The sequence below is a fragment of the Choristoneura fumiferana genome, chromosome 13 (assembly GCF_025370935.1).
Source record: "Choristoneura fumiferana chromosome 13, NRCan_CFum_1, whole genome shotgun sequence".
Lineage (NCBI taxonomy): Eukaryota > Metazoa > Arthropoda > Insecta > Lepidoptera > Tortricidae > Choristoneura > Choristoneura fumiferana.
The window spans coordinates 8,819,935-8,839,485 of record NC_133484.1 but is presented as its reverse complement, the minus strand read 5'-3'; the positions used below and the strand labels follow the sequence as shown (position 1 = coordinate 8,839,485).

The 19,551-nt window shown below is 38.6% G+C and overlaps 1 protein-coding gene across 2 annotated transcripts in view; it reads right to left on the bottom strand.

Annotated features, from left to right (window-relative positions):
- Window positions 1-15,253, bottom strand: part of LOC141433998 (RING finger protein 17-like) — a 28,394-nt gene extending 13,141 nt beyond the window's left edge. The window contains exons 1-12 of one of the 2 annotated variants that reach the window (XM_074096190.1): window positions 15,190-15,253; window positions 14,848-15,083; window positions 13,362-13,446; window positions 8,453-8,739; window positions 7,082-7,162; window positions 6,441-6,713; window positions 5,370-5,461; window positions 4,666-4,823; window positions 4,057-4,158; window positions 1,741-1,857; window positions 1,173-1,250; window positions 902-1,048 (exon numbers count right to left, since the gene is read on the bottom strand). In XM_074096190.1, the coding sequence (XP_073952291.1) occupies window positions 902-1,048; window positions 1,173-1,250; window positions 1,741-1,857; window positions 4,057-4,158; window positions 4,666-4,823; window positions 5,370-5,461; window positions 6,441-6,713; window positions 7,082-7,162; window positions 8,453-8,739; window positions 13,362-13,446; window positions 14,848-15,083; window positions 15,190-15,247 (1,714 nt within the window). In that variant the 5' untranslated portion in view covers window positions 15,248-15,253. Of the gene's footprint in view, window positions 1-901; window positions 1,049-1,172; window positions 1,251-1,740; window positions 1,858-4,056; window positions 4,159-4,665; window positions 4,824-5,369; window positions 5,462-6,440; window positions 6,714-7,081; window positions 7,163-8,452; window positions 8,740-13,361; window positions 13,447-14,847; window positions 15,084-15,189 lie in introns of those variants that run through there. The other variant, XM_074096191.1, reaches the window with a different exon arrangement.
- Window positions 15,254-19,551: the final 4,298 nt, after the last annotated feature.

Sequence of the window (19,551 nt, the reverse complement as noted above, 5' to 3'; positions counted from 1 at the left end):
AGATATCGTTCAGAAAGCGTATTGTTAATAAGAACAAATAAAAACATCAAAGATATACTTTTGTTTATGTAGATCTGAATAAATTTAGTTGAACGAAAAGTGTTGTTGTTGTGTTGTATTTGTAAGACTCTTTATTGTAAATAAAACCACATGAAAATAACAGAACACAGGATAATAAGAACTCATCCCTTAAAAGTATTTGTATCGTGTTATGTTGATGTCGTGTCACTAAAAGCATTTTCTAAACAAGGAATGTTACTTATAAAGAATAATATTTATTAGTATTTTCGTTTTACCAATGAATCTCACGTGGCTAGATTTTTTTTTTTGGGTAATATAGAAGTGGTACCAAAAAGCAAAATGATATTAATGTCACAAATTAATAAACATAATAAAATTAACCTAAACCTATAATATAAACTACAAACTAAGACCTAAACTACAACCTAAAAACCATCATTCCGCATCGTACCCGGCTCAAAGGTGCCCATAATGCCAGCCGCATTTCCCCGCTGTATGGTCAGCGCCACCTGCTGAACCAGGTACGACCCGGAGCGGTGGTCGCAACCCCTGTCCCGTAGCCTACGGCCCAGCTCCCACACCAAAGATTTCGCTTCAGCCCCCCAAGGACCAGCCGTTTCGACCGCAAAAGGCACGAAGTCATACAAGTCCTTGTTTATTGCAAGTGGTACCTACATACATTGTCACACTCCTATCCAACTATTTTGGAAGATAGGAGTCATGACTTCTGAAAGTTGCGATAGATACGGACGGGTCCCCGGTACGGTAGCCTAATTGGTATGACACCTCTAGTGCGTAAAGCCACAGGAGGTCCTGGTTCCAATCAATTACGGCGATCAGGAAATCTTTTTGTTTAAAAAATCTCAAGTTATTCACATACCTATTGATATATCTTTATGTTCTATCTTTTTAAGATTAGGCTGAAGTTCCTCCGTCATTTTGTGTAAGGTCGACTCTTCAATAGCCCGTTGGATATAAAATTCATCAAGATCCTCCATGTGAGTTATCACGACTAACTCCTTTTTCCCTAAAAAAAAGGCGAATAAAAAAGATTTTTTTTCGCGGGAGTCATTTTTACTTACTTTTTACTTCGACTCTTGGCGGGAAAACTTATTAATCTCAAAGTAAATTTTCGCGTTTACTCTAGTTACCTGGTCTCAATGGTCTCAAATAATTGTTTGGCAAGGGTTTCGAAACCGGGTCAACAACGGGCTTTTGGCATTCAGGAACTGAAAACCAAAGGGTTGATTACACAGGCTGTACCTATTATCAAAAGCAAGAATTCCTGTAGGATGTGATTCATGATTTTATGATTATTTAAAAAAAAAAAAACACTATTTTTTTGTGGCGACAGCGCGTATTTACTAGGGTTCCGTACCTAAAAAAAAAAAAAAAGACCCTTATAGGATCACTTTGTTGTCCATAGTCAAAATACCATATACGGGACGTATCACGCTATTTTTACACAAGTAATATTTACCTCGACGTTTCGGCAACGTTACAGTTGCCGTGGTCACGAGTAGACCACGGTATATGGTATTTTGACTATGAGTGAGAATCACGAAAGTTTAAAACACTTTGTTGTCCGTCTGTCTGTCAAGAACTTTTCAGATACCAGGAAGTGCTGGAGAAATGGTTTGCCAATTTTGAAACCACGACTTATAAACAAATGAATATTGCAAGTTGAATTAAAGCTAGGAAAAAATGCCAAAAACTAACCAGGTGTTTGTTGATCGTCATTGGCACCATTAAGGATAATTTCAGGACCACATTTTGGTATTTCTTTAGCATCTGGCGGTCTTTCATTAGCTGTTTCACCATTTTTGTTCGTGGCATCTGCAAAAGAAACTATAATGTAGAAATTACATTGACGAGGGCATATGAAATTGATTTGGTATGTCTAACGTAACGAGCAGTGAAAATGTATGGAAAAATATCGTCACTACTTTGAAAAAATCTCGTATCTAAAATCAATATGTCAACAAAATTGAACCTTGACATAATGTTCGTTAAGTTCACTCAGAATTATTATCTAATTTGAGGTAAGAGTTTTTTTTAAAGTAGTGACGATATTAAGATGCTCAAAAGCCCTAACGACCAATAACATCGGAAACACCCACTTCTGGCAGCGCAACTTTTCAACTCACTGTCATTTAACTTATTGAATCAGGCGTTACTTTGCGGAGATCCATATCAATGAACTGAAACAATACCTTTGCTCACCCGTGGCCTTATACGCTTATGCAAGAAATGTGTTTTCATGCAGTTCTTCCACCTCCACACTGTAAGCACACACAAACCCATCTTCCACCACCACCACACTACACTGACGCGTTTCTAACTCAACCAGAGCACATCTTCAGAGCAACACAACCGTTCACCATGCTACTAGATGTTAGACTCTAAAGAGTAAGTCTAAGAGCGGTGGTAATAGATGAGTTTGTGTGATTTGTGTGTGTTCTTACAGTGTGGAGGTGGAAGAACTGCATGAACACACATTTCTTGCATAAGTGTGGCTACCATGTGGTCGCGGGTGAGCAAAGTAATTGTTTCAGTTCACTGTCATGTAAGTAGTCAAAGCAAATCAAGCAGCCACACTTGAACCAGCAACCTCGGCATTCCGTTTCGTACCATGCACTGTACTCGTACCACGTCTGTATTTCCGGATAAATACAATCTAGGGCCAGTGAGATACACCTTTGGCCTCATCTGCACTTAATATTAGGTGAGATACAATCACAGTCAGTTTCATGTAAAAAAAAACTTATTGATTACATTTCCCGTCACTACACGTCGTTTCGCGCCGTCGAACCAATCGACGTCTTTTTCGCTCTTATTGCGTGGATATAAGGAGTTTTCTTAATGGGCTATGGGTTTCCGCGTTGATAGGTGTGGGGTAGGCAGAATAGTTTTTTTTTAGTTTTCTCTTTATCTTACACAAGATCTTTAATATTTCGCAATTTCCCGGCTTTGATTTTGCGTCAAGTCACGCTGCGCCGCCGATCGCGCGTATTCTTGGTCGGGGAATCCGAAAATCTTAATCACTAGCATATGCCAAAATAAGCTTAGATTTCGCTGAGACATTCGCGGACAGATTAGTGTGGGTAAAAAAGTTGATTGGCCCACGTAACCTATCGTCCCTTTTACACTACTGTTGAATAGGTACTATTAGCGTGAGCAGGGCATGATACGAATAGAGAGCGGATTTGAAGTAGCGATTACAAGTTTAATATGGATATGACTAGTGCGATTGTTTAGATATATAGATACATAGAATTATTTATTAGATATCTTGTTGTTAGATATCGAGTTTTATACATTTCAAACATAATAGATCCTATTTATTACGCACCTTTATGATAAAAATAAATACTTATATATTGTACTAGTCTTATCCATATTAAACTTGTAATCGCTACTTCAAATCCGCTCTCTAGGATACGAAGTTCGAACTTCGAAGTATAAAACAAATGCCAATTGCGAGCCACACGATCCAATAGGTTGGTCGGAGTTAGTAACTTTTCGGAGTCGATAAGATTTGTAAGGAGCCGATAAGGGATTCGGATTAGCTTTTCGGATCTGACTCTTTGGAATATTCAGATCCGCATTTACCCATCTCTAAGTCCATTCATTGCGCGGCTGAGACGTTCGCCGAACGTGGTCACCCGTGTCCATTTCTTAAAGCATAATATGAGCATTAGTGTTTTGTTTCAATTTCTCGTTCCAATGAGGGTCTCTATTAAAGCCTATTTTGTACACCATGAATTTATGTGTATATATAGATTTTTTGTACTGATTTGTGGTGTGCAATAAAGAATATTTGTATTGTATTCTCTGTGAGACGCTGTTGGCGCTTTTACATTTAAGAGACAAAATATGCGCTTATGTATATTATAGAACTTGTAAGTTTCGAGAAACTAGAGTGGCCGCATGCTCAATGAACACAGATAAAGTTCGCCACGCCGCCGGTCACGCGTAGTAGTGACCGGGTCGTATGTGTGCGTTATCTCATTAATAAAAATCTGTACAACTTACTAAGTGCTTGCAGAATTTCATTAGTACCATTAACGATGGTAAATTCTGGTTCATATTGTGGTATTCCGCATTGTGCTGTTTCTATATTCTTGTTTCCGGCATCTGCAAAAACACATCACAATGTAGTCTCATCTCTAAGTCCATTAATTGCGCGGCTAAGACGCTCGCCGTACAGTGGTCACCTATAATAATATCTATAATAATTATCTGGGGACAAATTACACTAATTGACCTACCCCCAAACTAAGCAAAGCTTGTACTATGGGTGCTAGACAACGACATACATTTACCCTCTTGAGGCCTGCCTTTTTTAACAGATGTAGTACCTACTTACGACCAAGACTGGAATGAACTATCGCCTGCGGTATTCCCGGACCTTCAAGTTTTCAAGAAAAGAGCGTACTCCTACCTTAAAGGCCGGCAACGCACTTGTGACTCTTCTGGTGTTGCAGGTGTCTATGGGCGACGGTAATCGCTTACCATCAGGCGATCCACCTGCTCGTTTTCCCCCTATACCATAAAAAAAAGACGTGGGTCACCAGCTTTGTTATTTTTTTTGTCACAGACAAAGATGACACACATCTCCATTTCAGAGTGGCAGTGTCTTACCTTTTAGTAACAGTGGAGGGAAGACCGGGGAGAGTGGAGGGGGTGGTATATACCCGTCTAACTCATGGGAAGCTCGCAGTTTATATTGAGCCTTTGCATTACCCTCTAGTTGAATGTAATCGCTTATGAGCATGCACAAGTCGTCGTTTACTGTCACCCTGAAAGTAATTTAATAGTTGTATTTGGTATTGACAAATGTCTGGTTTACACTGTGTGACTAAATTTGTGCGTGAATGATTCAGATATAATATATATTTTTTTTATTCGATTGGATGGCAAACGAGCAAGTGGGTCTCCTGATGGTAAGAGATCACCACCGCCCATAAACATCTGCAACACCAGGGGTATTGCAGATGCATTGCCAACCTAGAGGCCTAAGATGGGATACCTCAAGTCCCAGTAATTTCACCGGCTGTCTTACTCTCCACGCCGAAACAAAAAAGAGTGCAAGCACTGCTGCTTCACGTCAGGATTAGCAAGCAAGATGGTGGTAGCAATCCGGGCGGACCTTGCACAAGGTCCTACCACCTGCAAATATTTTGTGAATGCAAAAACTTGTATAAAATGATTGGAATGTTGATAAATTTAAATTACTAATTACTATTATTTGGCAATATTGTGGCCATGTCAAATATTTATTAACCTCGTAAGTTCAGTATAAGTACGTTTGAAATGAGTATAAATTTAAAATAAAAATGTCATACTTCAATGGGAGCTTGTTTGATTCATCCCTGCTTAAATACCAAGGCTTTGTCAATATATTTTTAGCATCATTGAGAAGTGTTGATACATTAACCTGCAAAAAAAAATCATTTTAAATATTTTAATTAATTTGCGTACGTATAAAATTAACACAGCAGCATAAACCACAGTCACAGTTAAGAAAATATTATGTACATCGGAGTAAAAAAAGGTTCACCCTAAGATCTATTTTCCTTTGCTCAGTATGAGCGATAATCTGCTTTAACGATTGAGTAGGACATACTGCGTCAACCTGTCAACCTGCTAAACATAATCAGGTGACCATACCAACCCTACCACTACACCTTGGCATTGGCACTGACAAACACTGATAATTAATCTATTTTTTGATTGAATCTTTTACGAAGTTGTTTATTAAAAAAGGTTTTGTATTGATATGAAACTAGATATATGTTACAGGGGCGTATACTATTTTGACCTTAGTTATCATGACAAGTAAGTATAATTTGATATGCGCTTGTCTACTTAGTACTTTGGTTTCAAAACGTACTAAGAGTCTATGACTTTGTAAAGAAATCAATTTAATAACTGACAAAGGTTTTCCTACCCCCACTGTACCATATTATTACATACAGTGGCTATTATAACTTTAACAATATTATAAATTTTAATTAAAAAAAAACTGCAAGATAAATGTGTGAGACCTCACCTATTGGCTTGAATTTTGGCAAAAGTATTGTTCAACGCCTGATCACCAATTAAAAAATATCGTGCATGGACTTTGGTTTTCTCTTGTACCTACTTTAGTGTTCATAAACAAATATTAATTAAGTGTATGTACCTAAGTGTTGTTTTGCTACCTAAAGAATAAAAGGTAGTGCCACGAGAGTTGAAGTGAATGATTACACACACAGCTACATGAAGAACTGATTTCATAAAATGAGAATGAATGCAATGAATGAGTGAATGTCAAAATCCCGCTTTCATTACATGTTCTTGTGTGCATGACCTCATCTCTGGTGGCACTACCTACATCTCTAGTGTATTACCTATACAAATAATTTAGACATTACCAAAGTATTTTCTTGACAGCTTAAAGCAGTTTTTAATGAGCTCATTACATTGTTGGAGTCCTTGATAGCTTTAGCAACGTCATGTTTAGCTTTCACAAGCGAATCTTTCTCAATATCTTTTAACTTTTCAATTATACCGAGGACTTCTCTCTTATGGGTCAGGATCTCAGCACTCAGTTTAGAAAAGTGCTGTTCAATTGTTATTGTGACCTGTTCCAGATCAGGTGATGCAGGTTTCTCAGTTTCTACCTTCTGAAGTAGATACCCAATGTCCTGGAAAATACTTTCATCATTAAATGTTATGTCAAACAGAAAAATAATATATTAAGAGGATTTATTGTCCTAAGTACTTAATTGGAAACAATCGTTTTCACGACTTTACTTTGTTGCACCACAGATCTTATATCTCGATATAAGGTCTGTGTGTCGCACAATAAAATGAGGGTAGAAAGAGATGGTGAATGCGATCGCTAGCGCCCGCGCGCTAGGCGACACGGGCTCTGTGATGAATCCCACACACATTTATATTTTACATTACTACTTACATCTTAAAATAAAACAAAAACACCCGAGTTTTTTTTTTGAGTTCTACCCTTATTTCATAATCTATACATAGAGTGGAAATTCAAGTTTTTACTTACAACCGCCGTTTTTGTCAGCCTACGGAAAATAGTATCAACTTGAACTGATACTTCACGTAAATCATCTAAAAATTCTGCATTCTGCAATAGAAACTTTATTATACTAACATGCTCAAGATTACTGATTGTGGTAAAACAATGTTGCTCCTTGTAGTCAATACAATGTGTTAGACTCTATTATGTAGGTATACTTTAGTGAACAAAGCATTTAGATGTGTAACATGAAGTCAGCAAACAGCATAGGTACATATTTGTTAGGTAAAGAAACTGATTTTATTTCTGGGCCACAATGGAACCTTGTCACAATAGGACAAGTAAATTCAACAGGTAATAAGTCTCGACATGCATGCATCCCAAATTCACCAGCCAATGTATTGTTTTAACAAAACAATGACATATCAGTCTTTCATCTACGACAGAGGCAATAGTCATAAGAGCATTCTAAGAAAATTATTGGCCTTCACTTTGACGCGTTACCAAGAAATTGGTAGAACATTGTTATGGCGAGGACCCCCTGGCCACCATTGTCATAGTAAAAGAGAACAAGTATGCGCACTCCGACCCTTTAGGGGAATTAACTACCTACTCCGGCGCGGACGCTTAGGGTTGTCGATGTCTATTTTAGATTAATTAATTACCTACCTGCAAATAATTTTAGTATGAAAGTTAACTTAAAATTGTATAATATCTAGAGAAACCAGATTCTTTGCCGCTTTATTATTATTAGTATACTAAATTTAAAAATATTATTTATAAATTCACCGAAGTTATGATGGCGACTGTGTACATACTACTCATGTTTCCTACACATAATACGATAACTATATTGTGTATAGGTAGGTAGGTATCTATTATTTTTTTGTGTCCTTGCACAAAACTATCACACTACACTTACATACTACTAATTTACAACTATACCTAATACAAAAAATACGTAAGTATTAGTACGCGAACGTAAAAGGTGATCATCTCGCAAAGCGAGCGTAAGACGAGCGAGCTAAAATCGAAACGTAGGTACGGCACCGCCGACAGCGCAGCCTTTACTAAAGAAAACTTAATCCTCCTTAAATTATCAGTGTGTGCGTGCGGCGGGTGCGTGCGTACCGGCGCCAACCGGCGCGCACACATTTAAGCCGCGCGATGTACTTTTGTTCGTAGTGAACCTACTTTGTTCTCTTTTACTATGCCATTGTGACCAAACTCTGATTGGTTGCAGTTGTCATGGTTATGTTACATTACAACAATAATGATCATTGCAACCCAAACATTTTATTGTAGTAATATGGTTCCATGATGGCCTGGAAATCAAATTGTCGACTGTATGTTACTATAATATTACAGATGCTTCTTATGTTGGAAATAAAAACTTGCCATTTCAGTAATAAGTACAATATCATGCCTCTTGCATGACTTTTCAGAGCCAATCATCAGACAGTCCAAGCAAACCGATTTCTTGCAATCCCTGCAATAGTAATCAAGAGATTTCCCAATATGAATCAAACAGTTATTGGGTATCTTTTGTGCTTGAATTTCTTTTAGAACATGAGTTTTAAACACAACAAAGCTTTTATGGGACTTGTCGAAGCACTCCTGGCAAATAATGGTGTTACATTGCTGGCATAATTTTGTTGTTTGAATCTGGCATTCTAAGCATTGGCCTGCGAAAGAAATAACATTTGAAGAATGGCATTAACATGTAGGTACTTTACAGAAACATTTCATTAAAAATAATATACCTACGCATAATTATGGAATAAGTGAAAGAAATGGTCTTTACAAAATTAATATGTCCAGTAAAACACTTATAGTCCTCAAAATACACTTTATTCAGCTAGGGAGCTGTGCTTGCATGCATACATGGGAATGTGTGTGTCTACCCTACATCAATCACCTTTTATTATAAAAAGCAAGAGAGTTCTACCCACTTAATTATAATGTACATAACATACCTTCCCCCAAGTAACTGTACTCTAACCATAACAATATAAAGCAACAACTTATAACAAACACATTACATTACAACTTACAACAAGAACAATATCAAGCACCTACTTATAACTTCTACCAGGCTTTTCATAGGGTAATGTAGAACGGTATTTGGTTTTTTAATTACTTTCCCTCCAGTTTGACTTGGTTCAGGAGTAGGTATTCCTAACATCTTTGCCCACTGATCTGCGCTAGGTATTTCAATAATACCCTCTTCCTGATTCCCATCTTCACTGATTACCACAACCCCTCTGTCTTTCTCCTGGCATTTTCTGTTTCTGGCACCGTTCCTTTATCCTCTATTTCTTCGCCTCTTACTACTTCTTCGCCTCTCACTACTTGTTCGCTGGGTGGTTCCGTTTCTTCATTCGAATCTGCATTCTGTGCTGTTTTAATTAACTGGTCCATGTGCCTGTTGACTATTGAACCATCTGTTGCTTCCACGCGGTAACTCGATGGGCCCCCTTTCGAAAAAATTTTCCCTGGTAACCATCTGGGGCCATTACCATAATTTCTATACATTATATTATGTCCAACATTGCTTTGTCGCACTTTTGGTTTGCGTTCCTGTCAATTTGCTCTTCCACTTTTTTATTGCTGACATTATCCGGGTGGATAGTATCCAAAAGTGTTCGTAGCTTCCTGTTCATCAGCAATTCCGCCGGGCTCTTATTTGTCCCAGAGCATGCTGTAGCTCGTAATCCCAGGAGCATGTTCGGGATGCGAACTTCCCACGGTACATTATCCATTTTCCGAAGTTTATTCTTCACTGTTTGCACCATTCTTTCGGCTAAACCATTTGTAGCTGGATGGTAAGGCGCTGTTTTTACATGTTTTATATTATTCGCCTTTAAGAAACGCTCCATTTCGCCGGATACGAACGATGTACCATTGTCGGAAACGATCATTTCGCATAAGCCGTGGGTAGCAAACAGTATACGTAAGTGTTTTATAACAGTAGCCGAGGTCATATTGGTGACCATAAACACTTCAGGCCACCGTGAGTAAGAGTCAACTGCTATCAGGAAATATTTGTTCTGAAATGGCCCCGCAAAGTCAACGTGTATCCTAGACCATGGTCTGGTAGGCGTGATCCACTCGTGATTTGTTTTAGGAGGCATGTGCCGGTTTTCTAGGCACTTTGAACAGTCTCCGATCAGTCTCTCAATGTCTTCGTTGAGCTGAGGCCACCATATGTAGCTTCTTGCCAGGCCTTTGTCTGTACTATGCCGTTATGAGTACTATGAAGTACCCGAAGTGTGGCTTCCCGAAACATGGGTGGAATAACTACACGACAGCCTAACAGGATGCAATCTTCCTTTAGCGACAATTCGTCTCGATGTAGCCAGTATTTACGTAAGTCACTATCATTTACTTTGGTTGGCCAGCCACGTTGTATGTGATGAACAACTGTTGCTAATACTTTATCTTTTTTGTTTCTGCTGCGATTTGTTCTGCATCGAACGGAAAATCCTGCGGTGCTTCTGCCATCAGTAAAATCTCCCCAAGTTCTTGTTCTGGTTGATCCGGCACAGGTTGTGGCCAACGACTTAATCCATCAGCATTGCCGATTTGAGAACCCGGTTTGTACATTATCTGGTAACTGTGTGCAGTTAATGCCAATCCTATTCTAGTTAATCGTGGAGACATCATGCTTGGCATAGGCCTTTTTGGGTCGAAAATACCAAGCAATGGCTTGTGGTCCGTTACTATTGTAAAGGATCGGCCAATTAAATAGTTATGAAACTTTTGAATGCCGAACATGATTGATGCAGCCTCTTTGTCCAGCTGCGAATAACGCCGTTCATGTGTATGTAACGTTCGAGAGCTCATTGCAATTGGGCGCTCAATTCCGTCTTCAAAAATGTGCGATAGCACTGCACCAACGCCATATTCAGAACTGTCACAAGTAAGTACTAGAGGTTTGTGTAGATCGTAATGAACTAGCGTTAAATCAAATGACAATAAACGTTTTGCCTTGTCGAACGCTACTTGTTCCGTTTCAGACCAGTACCACGTCCTAGCCTTATCAAGCAGCCGATGTAAAGGCTCCAGCATCGTTGCTTTGTGTGGTATGAACCTTTCATAAAAATTATAGAGCCCGAGAAAAGCTTGCAATTCCTGCACGTTTTGTGGTGCCGGTGTGTTCATTATAGCCTCCACTTTGCTCGGAGCTGGATGTATACCCTCTGCGTCTATTACGTATCCCAGGAATTCTACTCTCTGTCTGCCCAACTTACATTTATTCTTGTTCAACCGTAGTCCTGCTTTCTGTATACGTGTGAGTACCGCATCTAAACGCTGCCACATTTCGTTTTCATTTTGACCCGAAATAATAATATCATCGATCAGAACTGCCACCCCTTGGATGCCTGCCAGTAGAGCTGTCATCAACCGTTGAAAGATACCTGGGCTCGCTTTGACTCCGAATGCCAGGCGGTGCACTGAATATAAACCCTTGGAGGTGTTTAACGTGAGTAATTTCGCCGTGGAGTCGTCCACCGTTACCTGCGTATAAGCTCGGTCCAGGTCTAGGGTTGAAAAATATTTGCCTCCGGCTATGGTCGCGAAGACTTCATTGGCGGTTGGCATCGGATACGTATCCGATTCGGTGGCTTGGTTCACCGTACTGCGATAGTCTCCACATAACCGGATGTCCCCTGTCTTCTTAACAATCGGCACTACGGGCGTCGCCCAGTCGGAAAAAGATACCGGACGGAGTACCCCTTCCTGAACCAATCTATCTATCTCTTTTTCGACACGATCTTTTATCGCATACGGTACAGGCCGAGCTTTAACAAATTTAGGTGTCGCCCCTTGCTTCACATGAATAGCTACCGGTTCTCCTCGGTAAGTACCGAGTCCTTCTTTAAATACCTCTACATGTCTATTAATCATTTGGTTAGCATCGTAAGAAGTTGACACGTAATTAACGTTTAATGTAACATTTAACGGCTCGAACCAATCACGCCCTAAGAGATTCGGCCCTTTGCCTTTCGCAACAAAAACATCTAAATCACGAGTAATGTCTTTGTACTGCACTCGAAGCGTCGCCCGACCCAGCAGCGCGACTGGTGAGTCGGTCCAGGTGCGCAGCGCCAGCGGCGGCGGCTGCAGCGGCGGGCGCGGGTGTTCCAACGCGCGCCACGTGCGCTCGTTCACCAGCGAGAAGCTCGCGCCCGTGTCCACCTGCATGTCCGTCGGCGTGCCGTTTAACGTCACGACCACTTCGTAAGGCGGCACGCGGCTGACGCGGACGCCGCCCACGTTGTATATGCCACCGATGTAATCGTCCTTGTCCTCCTCCGTGTAGTGAACTGCTTTGTAGCCGCGTTTCTTTTTGGCGATACAAATTTTCTCCAAGTGTCCTCTTTTCTTACAAAAACGGCACACTGCGTTGACGAAACGACATTCTCCGCCGTGGTGGTCCCCGCACCTGTAGCACAGGCGAGTGACCGCCTTTGCCTGCACGGCGTTGACGTCCATCGCTTCCGGCTGCGCCGTCGATGTCGACGCGGCGTGTGTGGGTGCGTCAGGGGTGCCGTTCGCTCCGTAATTAGTCACTATCATACGAATGTCTTTCACCGCACTCTCCGATGATAGCATAGCATCCACGACATTCTGGTAGGTGAGGCCGTCTTTTTTTTAATAGTTCGTACTGCAATCTATGGTCGCTCATACCGCACACTAGTCGGTCGCGTAACATACGTTCCAAGTCGCTGAAGTTACAAGACGAACTAATCTTTCGTAAGTCGGTTATATATTCGGATGCCTTCTCTCCTTGACGTTGATCACGCTTGTAAAATTTATAAGACATGGAGATTTCATTGGGTTTCGGGCTGTAATGTTTGGTTAAAACAGTTTCAATGTCACCAAATGTCACATCACTAGTTTTGCTCGGTGTAATCAACGCTAAACAAGTCTCAAACACTTGTGCACCACACACAGTAAAGAAATTAGCTTTTTATCCTTATCAGTGTCAATACCGTTTGCTAAAAAGCAATATTTTAACCTGTCCAAGTAATTGTCCCAACTGTCCACTTGAGGATTAAACTCATTAAACTTCACGGATTTTTTTGACATTTTGGTTTAAAAAGTTCACTTTTACACTTCGTCGCCACTAATATGTCCAGTAAAACACTTATAGTCCTCAAAATACACTTTATTCAGCTAGGGAGCTGTGCTTGCATGCATACATGGGAATGTGTGTGTCTACCCTACATCAATCACCTTTTATTATAAAAAGCAAGAGAGTTCTACCCACTTAATTATAATGTACATAACACAAATTTACCTTGAGTTTGCTCAGAGCTAGCAAGGATAGCATGCACATCAATAAAATAATCTTCTTTAATAGTCTTTGTTTTCTCTGTCTTTCCCTGTAAAAGTTTACTTAGTTTGTAATGAGCTAACTACCTACAGATGTAGTAGGTACAGTCAAACCATTTGATTCCTGACCCACCATAGAACGTTCTCACAAAAAAGTTATAATAAATTCTCTTGTCAGGCAATGCAATGTCACTATGACTTTTTCTATGAAAAGGTTCCACAGTGGGTCACGATTCAGTTGGTTCAAGTGTATGTAATGGTAAAGAAAGGTTCATCTTTAACATGTTTTTTAAATTAGCTTCAGTATGCATTGTACAGTACAATTACTTGGAGTTAACACTTGACAGATGGGCGTGCCTTCAGTCAATTTTAAATTTTGACGTCATACGAATTAAATAATTTTTAGATAATCTGTAAATGTGGGTAGGGGTATGCTAAAAATGGCTTTATTTGTATGACGTCAAAGTTGAAAATTGACTAAAGGCACGCCCATCTGTCAAGTATTAACTCGAATCAATCGTACTGTACAGCCATACATTTTTAGTTTTGACATTGGACACTAGGGGCTGTTTCACCATCCGTTGATTAGTGTTAACCAATGGTTAAATGTGATGCCATCTCCGTCTATTCAAACAAAACAAATAGAGACGGCATCACACCTAACCGCCAGTTGGTGAAACAGCCCCTAAATAAGATAAGTTTTATTTTAATGGATTTGAAAAGGCTAATACAAAGTCACTTATTTAATACAATAAGGCTGTGTTTCCACCAAAGATGTGCGAGGAATGTGTTTTTCATGAACCAATAGAAATGCTTCATTTACCTATCCTTGCGCAGCTCATCTCTAGTGGGAACAGTTGAGCGGTGAAGGGTGGTAAATGAAGCGTAACATGCACTACTTACATCTGTACAGTGATATTTTACATATTAAAAGAGATATTTATTCATGTTATAAGCGCCACTAAAGAGAACGACAATAAAAAGTATTTACTGTAATTGTTGCTTATGTGTCTCACATATTGGTGAAGAAAGGACAATGAATATACTTTCTATAGTGGAAGCAAAAATTCAAACTATGTTCAAAGACAAAGTACTGTGTTCAAAAAAAATTACAACTGCTACACAAATAAGACAAAATTAGGCAAAGTTTTTTTTTACGTAATGGTTGTGAAATTTATAATTTCTTTTTGGGGGTTTCTACAAGATTTTTTGTAAAATGCTGGAATATTTCAACTGCTAGCCCTAAGGTTTGCGTGTGACTAGTATAATATAGATTCAAGGTTGTATATGTAAGTTGTGTAAGTTTAAAACCAGATAAGCTTTTTACATACAGGTATAAGAATACCTACACAAGGAATGTGAGCAACAAAACAAGTAGGTCATTGGAACTTGACAATGAATGAATCATGCTATCAGAACTTTTCTGTTGAATCAACAAGATATTTTGTTACCATAATACATTCCAACGCAAGTTCACCAAGCATGTGAACATTTACAGGAAAAATATTGTAGAATTTTATTTTGTCCTGCAGCAGCTTCTCGGCATCCATGATATCCATTACTTTTTGGCATACTTGGCATGAAATATGTTCTCCAACTATTAAAATCTTCCGAACACATGTTTCGCACATAAAGTGTCCGCATTGTAAAAATACAGGAATATTTATATTCTCTTCTGGTGACAAGGCTGAAAATAATCACAGATATAGAACAAAATAAAATACAATTTCAATTTAATTTTGGAACTAAGCTCCAGTGACCCTATCGGACAATGCAATGCATAATATACTTACATGTCAATGCAAAATGTTGACAACAGTTTGGGCAAGAACCTTTAAATTTCTCATCCATAGTGATTAAGCTTCTTCCTTCAGCTATTACTAAATTACTATTTAACTGGCTTAACCAGTAAAATAGTTTTAAGTGTTCTACCCTACAAGCAAAAATATAAATCAGACAAAGGATAAAAAAATTAAACAAAATTAACGAAACTTTTGCAGCCCGTACTACAATCTGACATTTCAATTTTCATCTCATCTCATATCGGGTGACACTTGGTTGCTCAGAGCAAGTAAACATATGGAGAGGCCCCATTCTACTATAGAGTCGATGTAGAAATAAACAAACACGTATTATCTCTTTCTTTCTAAGGTGTTTCGGCATATAAAAACAAAGACGGTATGACATTTATTTATTCTATACTTGCTAATGGTTTGTCATTAAGTACGAGCAATTGACGTTTCATCGTGCCATCCGCCATCTTATGCGCCAGATGCTTTGTGGTACGTGAGCTGTCAAGTTAACTAATACTACGGAGTTTTTGGTGATTTTCAGTGTTATAAAAATACTTTTCAATTTGGTTTCGTATTGTGTACATCAAGTGATTCAAACGCAATATGCCTTTGTGTTCCATAGAACAGTGTTCTTCTCGGAAAACGAGAAATCAACCGTTTTTGACTCTTCATAGGTTAGTTGCCGTTATTTCATCAAATAGTGCCATTTCATGGTAATATTTACATAATGATAATTAATTTTCTTAAGCTTTTATCATTCCATCAAAGATATGCAGATTTTTCACCATTTAACATTGTATTTTTGGTTCCATTGAATTTGGTAAAATTGACAATCTTCTTTAGTGTTGAGCTGAATATCGACATTAAGTAGAAACTGAAATAACTGTATATTTTGTCCATGGTTTTTGACTAATGGCTGTTCTAATTTTACAGATTCCCTAAAAATAATGTATGTATTATGGCGGAAGTAGTTTGACTCCATAGGCGCAGATAATAAATCCACGGCATAAGAAACTGGACATCTGTTTGTTGCATTATGAAGAGTCGCAGTTCAACAGAACTTTAGACGTTATCAGATTCGATATATTCGATATTTGTAACATGAGATAGTTGGTGATTTATGTAAATTTAAAAATCTTGTATTATTTTCGTTCTTTTACAAATAAAGGGCATTTAAAATGTTGTTGTTGCTTAATTTAGTCAGCACAAGGTAAACGCGCGACTTACTTAATTCGTGCAAGTCTCTGAAACAAGCCTAGCTTTCTTTTGCATGTTCGGTTACATGTTTATCCACTTGTATTGTATTAGTTATCAGTAGCCTTAGTAATAATATTTATTCATACTTTAATACAAACGATGAATATCTATGTCGTTCCGGTCACCACGTCCGAAGACATTCTTCTTTCCGCTCATTCATCTGAGTGTGACCGAGAGTTTCTACTGCACGATCATGGTCGTCGTCGTCCTTCCGCCCACGCCGCCCATTATGCTCCCCGTCAGCTGTTTCGTTCGATGTTAACGAACACGTACAACGCGCCGATATGTGCCCGAATTGGTTAAATTGCAAACATTTCGTACCTTCTTCTATGTTCGGGCACATATTGGACACATGATTTTTTTCTTCACAGCTGTAGTACTTCTTGCTGTAGTCCGGGGAAACTGGTTTCTTAGGCCGGCTTTTTCTAATCTCACCGTGCTGCGAATGCGTAGGTACCGTTTTGTTTTTAAACATTTCGTAAATTTTGATCATCTCCTTTAAATCGCCGTAGGATGTCATACCGTTAAACATCATTTTGTTAATTTCTACGTCTTCGAAGACATTTGTGGCAGGTGCTTTTCACTCGCAATAATTTTTTTCTTGTGATTATTGTGGCCGTACTATTTTTTTTATTTGCTGTTTATTTTTTCTAACCTGTTAAAAGACTTTGCAAAGTAATTAATAAACCTAATTTTTTTTGATATTTTCCAGTAAATAGTTGCACATATAATTTTTTCTTTTTATCATCAGTATTGCAGTAACTACTGATTTCTAGATACCTCTACCCCTTATGATTTCCAAACGAATGTTATATTACCAATCTCCTTTTTTTTATTCGACTGGTTGGCAAACGAGCAAGTGGGTCTCCTGATAGTAAGAGATCAGACGCGTCGCCAACCTAGAGGCCTAAGGTGGGATGTTAGTAATTTCACCGGCTGTCTTACTCTCCACGCCGAAACACAACAGTGCAAGCATTGCTGCTTCACGGCAGGATTAGCGAGCAAAATGATGGTAGTAATCCGGGCGGACATTCCACAAGATCTCATGATCTTATGATCAAAGTGAATTTCAAACTGATTTTTCCAAAAAGAAACAAAATATTGATACCATTGCTGCTCAAAGTATTAGCCGATAATAATTTGTATTTCGATATCAAATACGTGTTTCGAAATCGATATCACAACTCTTGAGCGCCATTTTATGCGTCATGTTTAGGTATGTACGCGTATTTTGTAGGTATTTCCAGTCCATACGTGTATAGGTCAATGCCCATCTCATCGTCTCTTGACTTGACTACTAACTTGACATTGCTAAGGGCAACACTAAAGCCCAAGTCCCTCGGACCAAGAATCAGTGTGATTCTTTTTCCGAGCCAAGTCCAGTAACAAAAAAAAACTTGACATTGGCACGAGCATAATTGTTGTGTTGCCAACAAGAATAAAGCGTACTGTTCACAGTCGCACCGGAATGTCAACGGGTTGGTCTGCTTAGACAAAGAGAATTGAATTTGATAGATTATTTCTATTTATCAAAACGATAAATGAAAAGTATGTTTTAACATACTCAGTACCTAACCCCTCGGCCGCCGCCGAAGGTGTGTTTTCCCAGAGATAAGAAAGAGCTAGATCAATTTTTCTACTTAGAGACTACTTATGGACGTAGATTTCTATTCGATGCTCTCAGAACTTTCTCATTACCGTGCCTCTTTTCTAACCCAAAATTCTATGTCTATTCTTATACTGTCCAGGGTATTCGGTTGTGGAATTCCTTACCGATCGACTTACGACGCGCGAAATCTTTGCCACTCTTTAAATCTATGTTTAAGGAGCACTATCTGTCGTCTGGTAAAAAACTCCGGTATCATACTTTATTATGTTTTGCAGCTTTTCCCTTTGCTTATATTTATTTTAAACGTGTATTATACGTACGGTTGCTTATGTATATGTGTGTGTAGATGTATTTTCGTTGTGTTCTGATATTCCGAACTACTGCTAATGCACCAACTGCTGTAATCTAGTTCTTACTTCTTTCTGTAAAAAGGTTGCCTGGAAGAGATCGCTCTTAAGCGATAAGGCCGCCTATTGTTTACCTTGTAGTTTTTTCTCTGTGTACCTGTTTTCTGTATCGCTTTCGCCAGCTTTCGTTATCGCCAGAAATAGTTCTGGTGTTGTTGGCTGGTATGTTCAAACCTGTGTTCACCCTCGTAAATCCCCATAGCAAATTTCATTGAAATAGTTAGAGCCATCCCCGAGATCCCGAAATAAATAAATACACAATTAAATATGAATTCTTTTCAATACAGTCTTATTTGGCTGTTTTCTCAATGTTTTTAATTCGACATAAACCGTACACCTACCGCCGTACCGTACCTAACAGAGTATTATTGTCATTCTGTTCGGTCTTTAGTTCTCCGTTAGATTTTTTTAATTGATTGACGGTAAATTTAATACGACAAAATGCACGTATTGGTCAAAGTACATTAAAATATGATATCAATAGTATTTTGAAATTCTTTTGTATTTTTCACGATTTATTAGAGTCAAAAGTTTTTCCGGAAAGAGGGCATTTATGTTTTATTTCGGATTTCTACTACGTATATCTTTATCAATCAGAAACACAATAATCCCTCGTTAACATATGATAATAATCAGATAAAACTGAGATTGAATACTTTTATATATTACTCTGCTGGTCCAATCGCTTTGATATGTTTCGCTTTATTACGACAAGACGGTGTTTGTATTAATTAAATAATACTGTGAAATGTACGAAAAATTATTGTTCGGTTTCGTATTAACTACGTTACTTAACTTCAGTGTTCAAGGTACAAAAACAAAGTAAAAGATAAAAGTTGGGTAGGATGCAATGTCGGGTTTCAGTGTGTTATTTTATTCTCTTTTTTTATTATCTACAGGATCTACTTTGCGAATTATTGGAGGACATGAAGCACCTTCTAAGTTCGGATATTATCATGCGTCGTTGCAAAATTTAACTGGATCTCACGTGTGTGGTGGTGCAGTGGTTTCAGAGCGACATGTTGTTACGGCAGCACATTGTGTTCAAGGGTAACTAAGTAATATAATGTGTATTGTACTTGGTTTCAT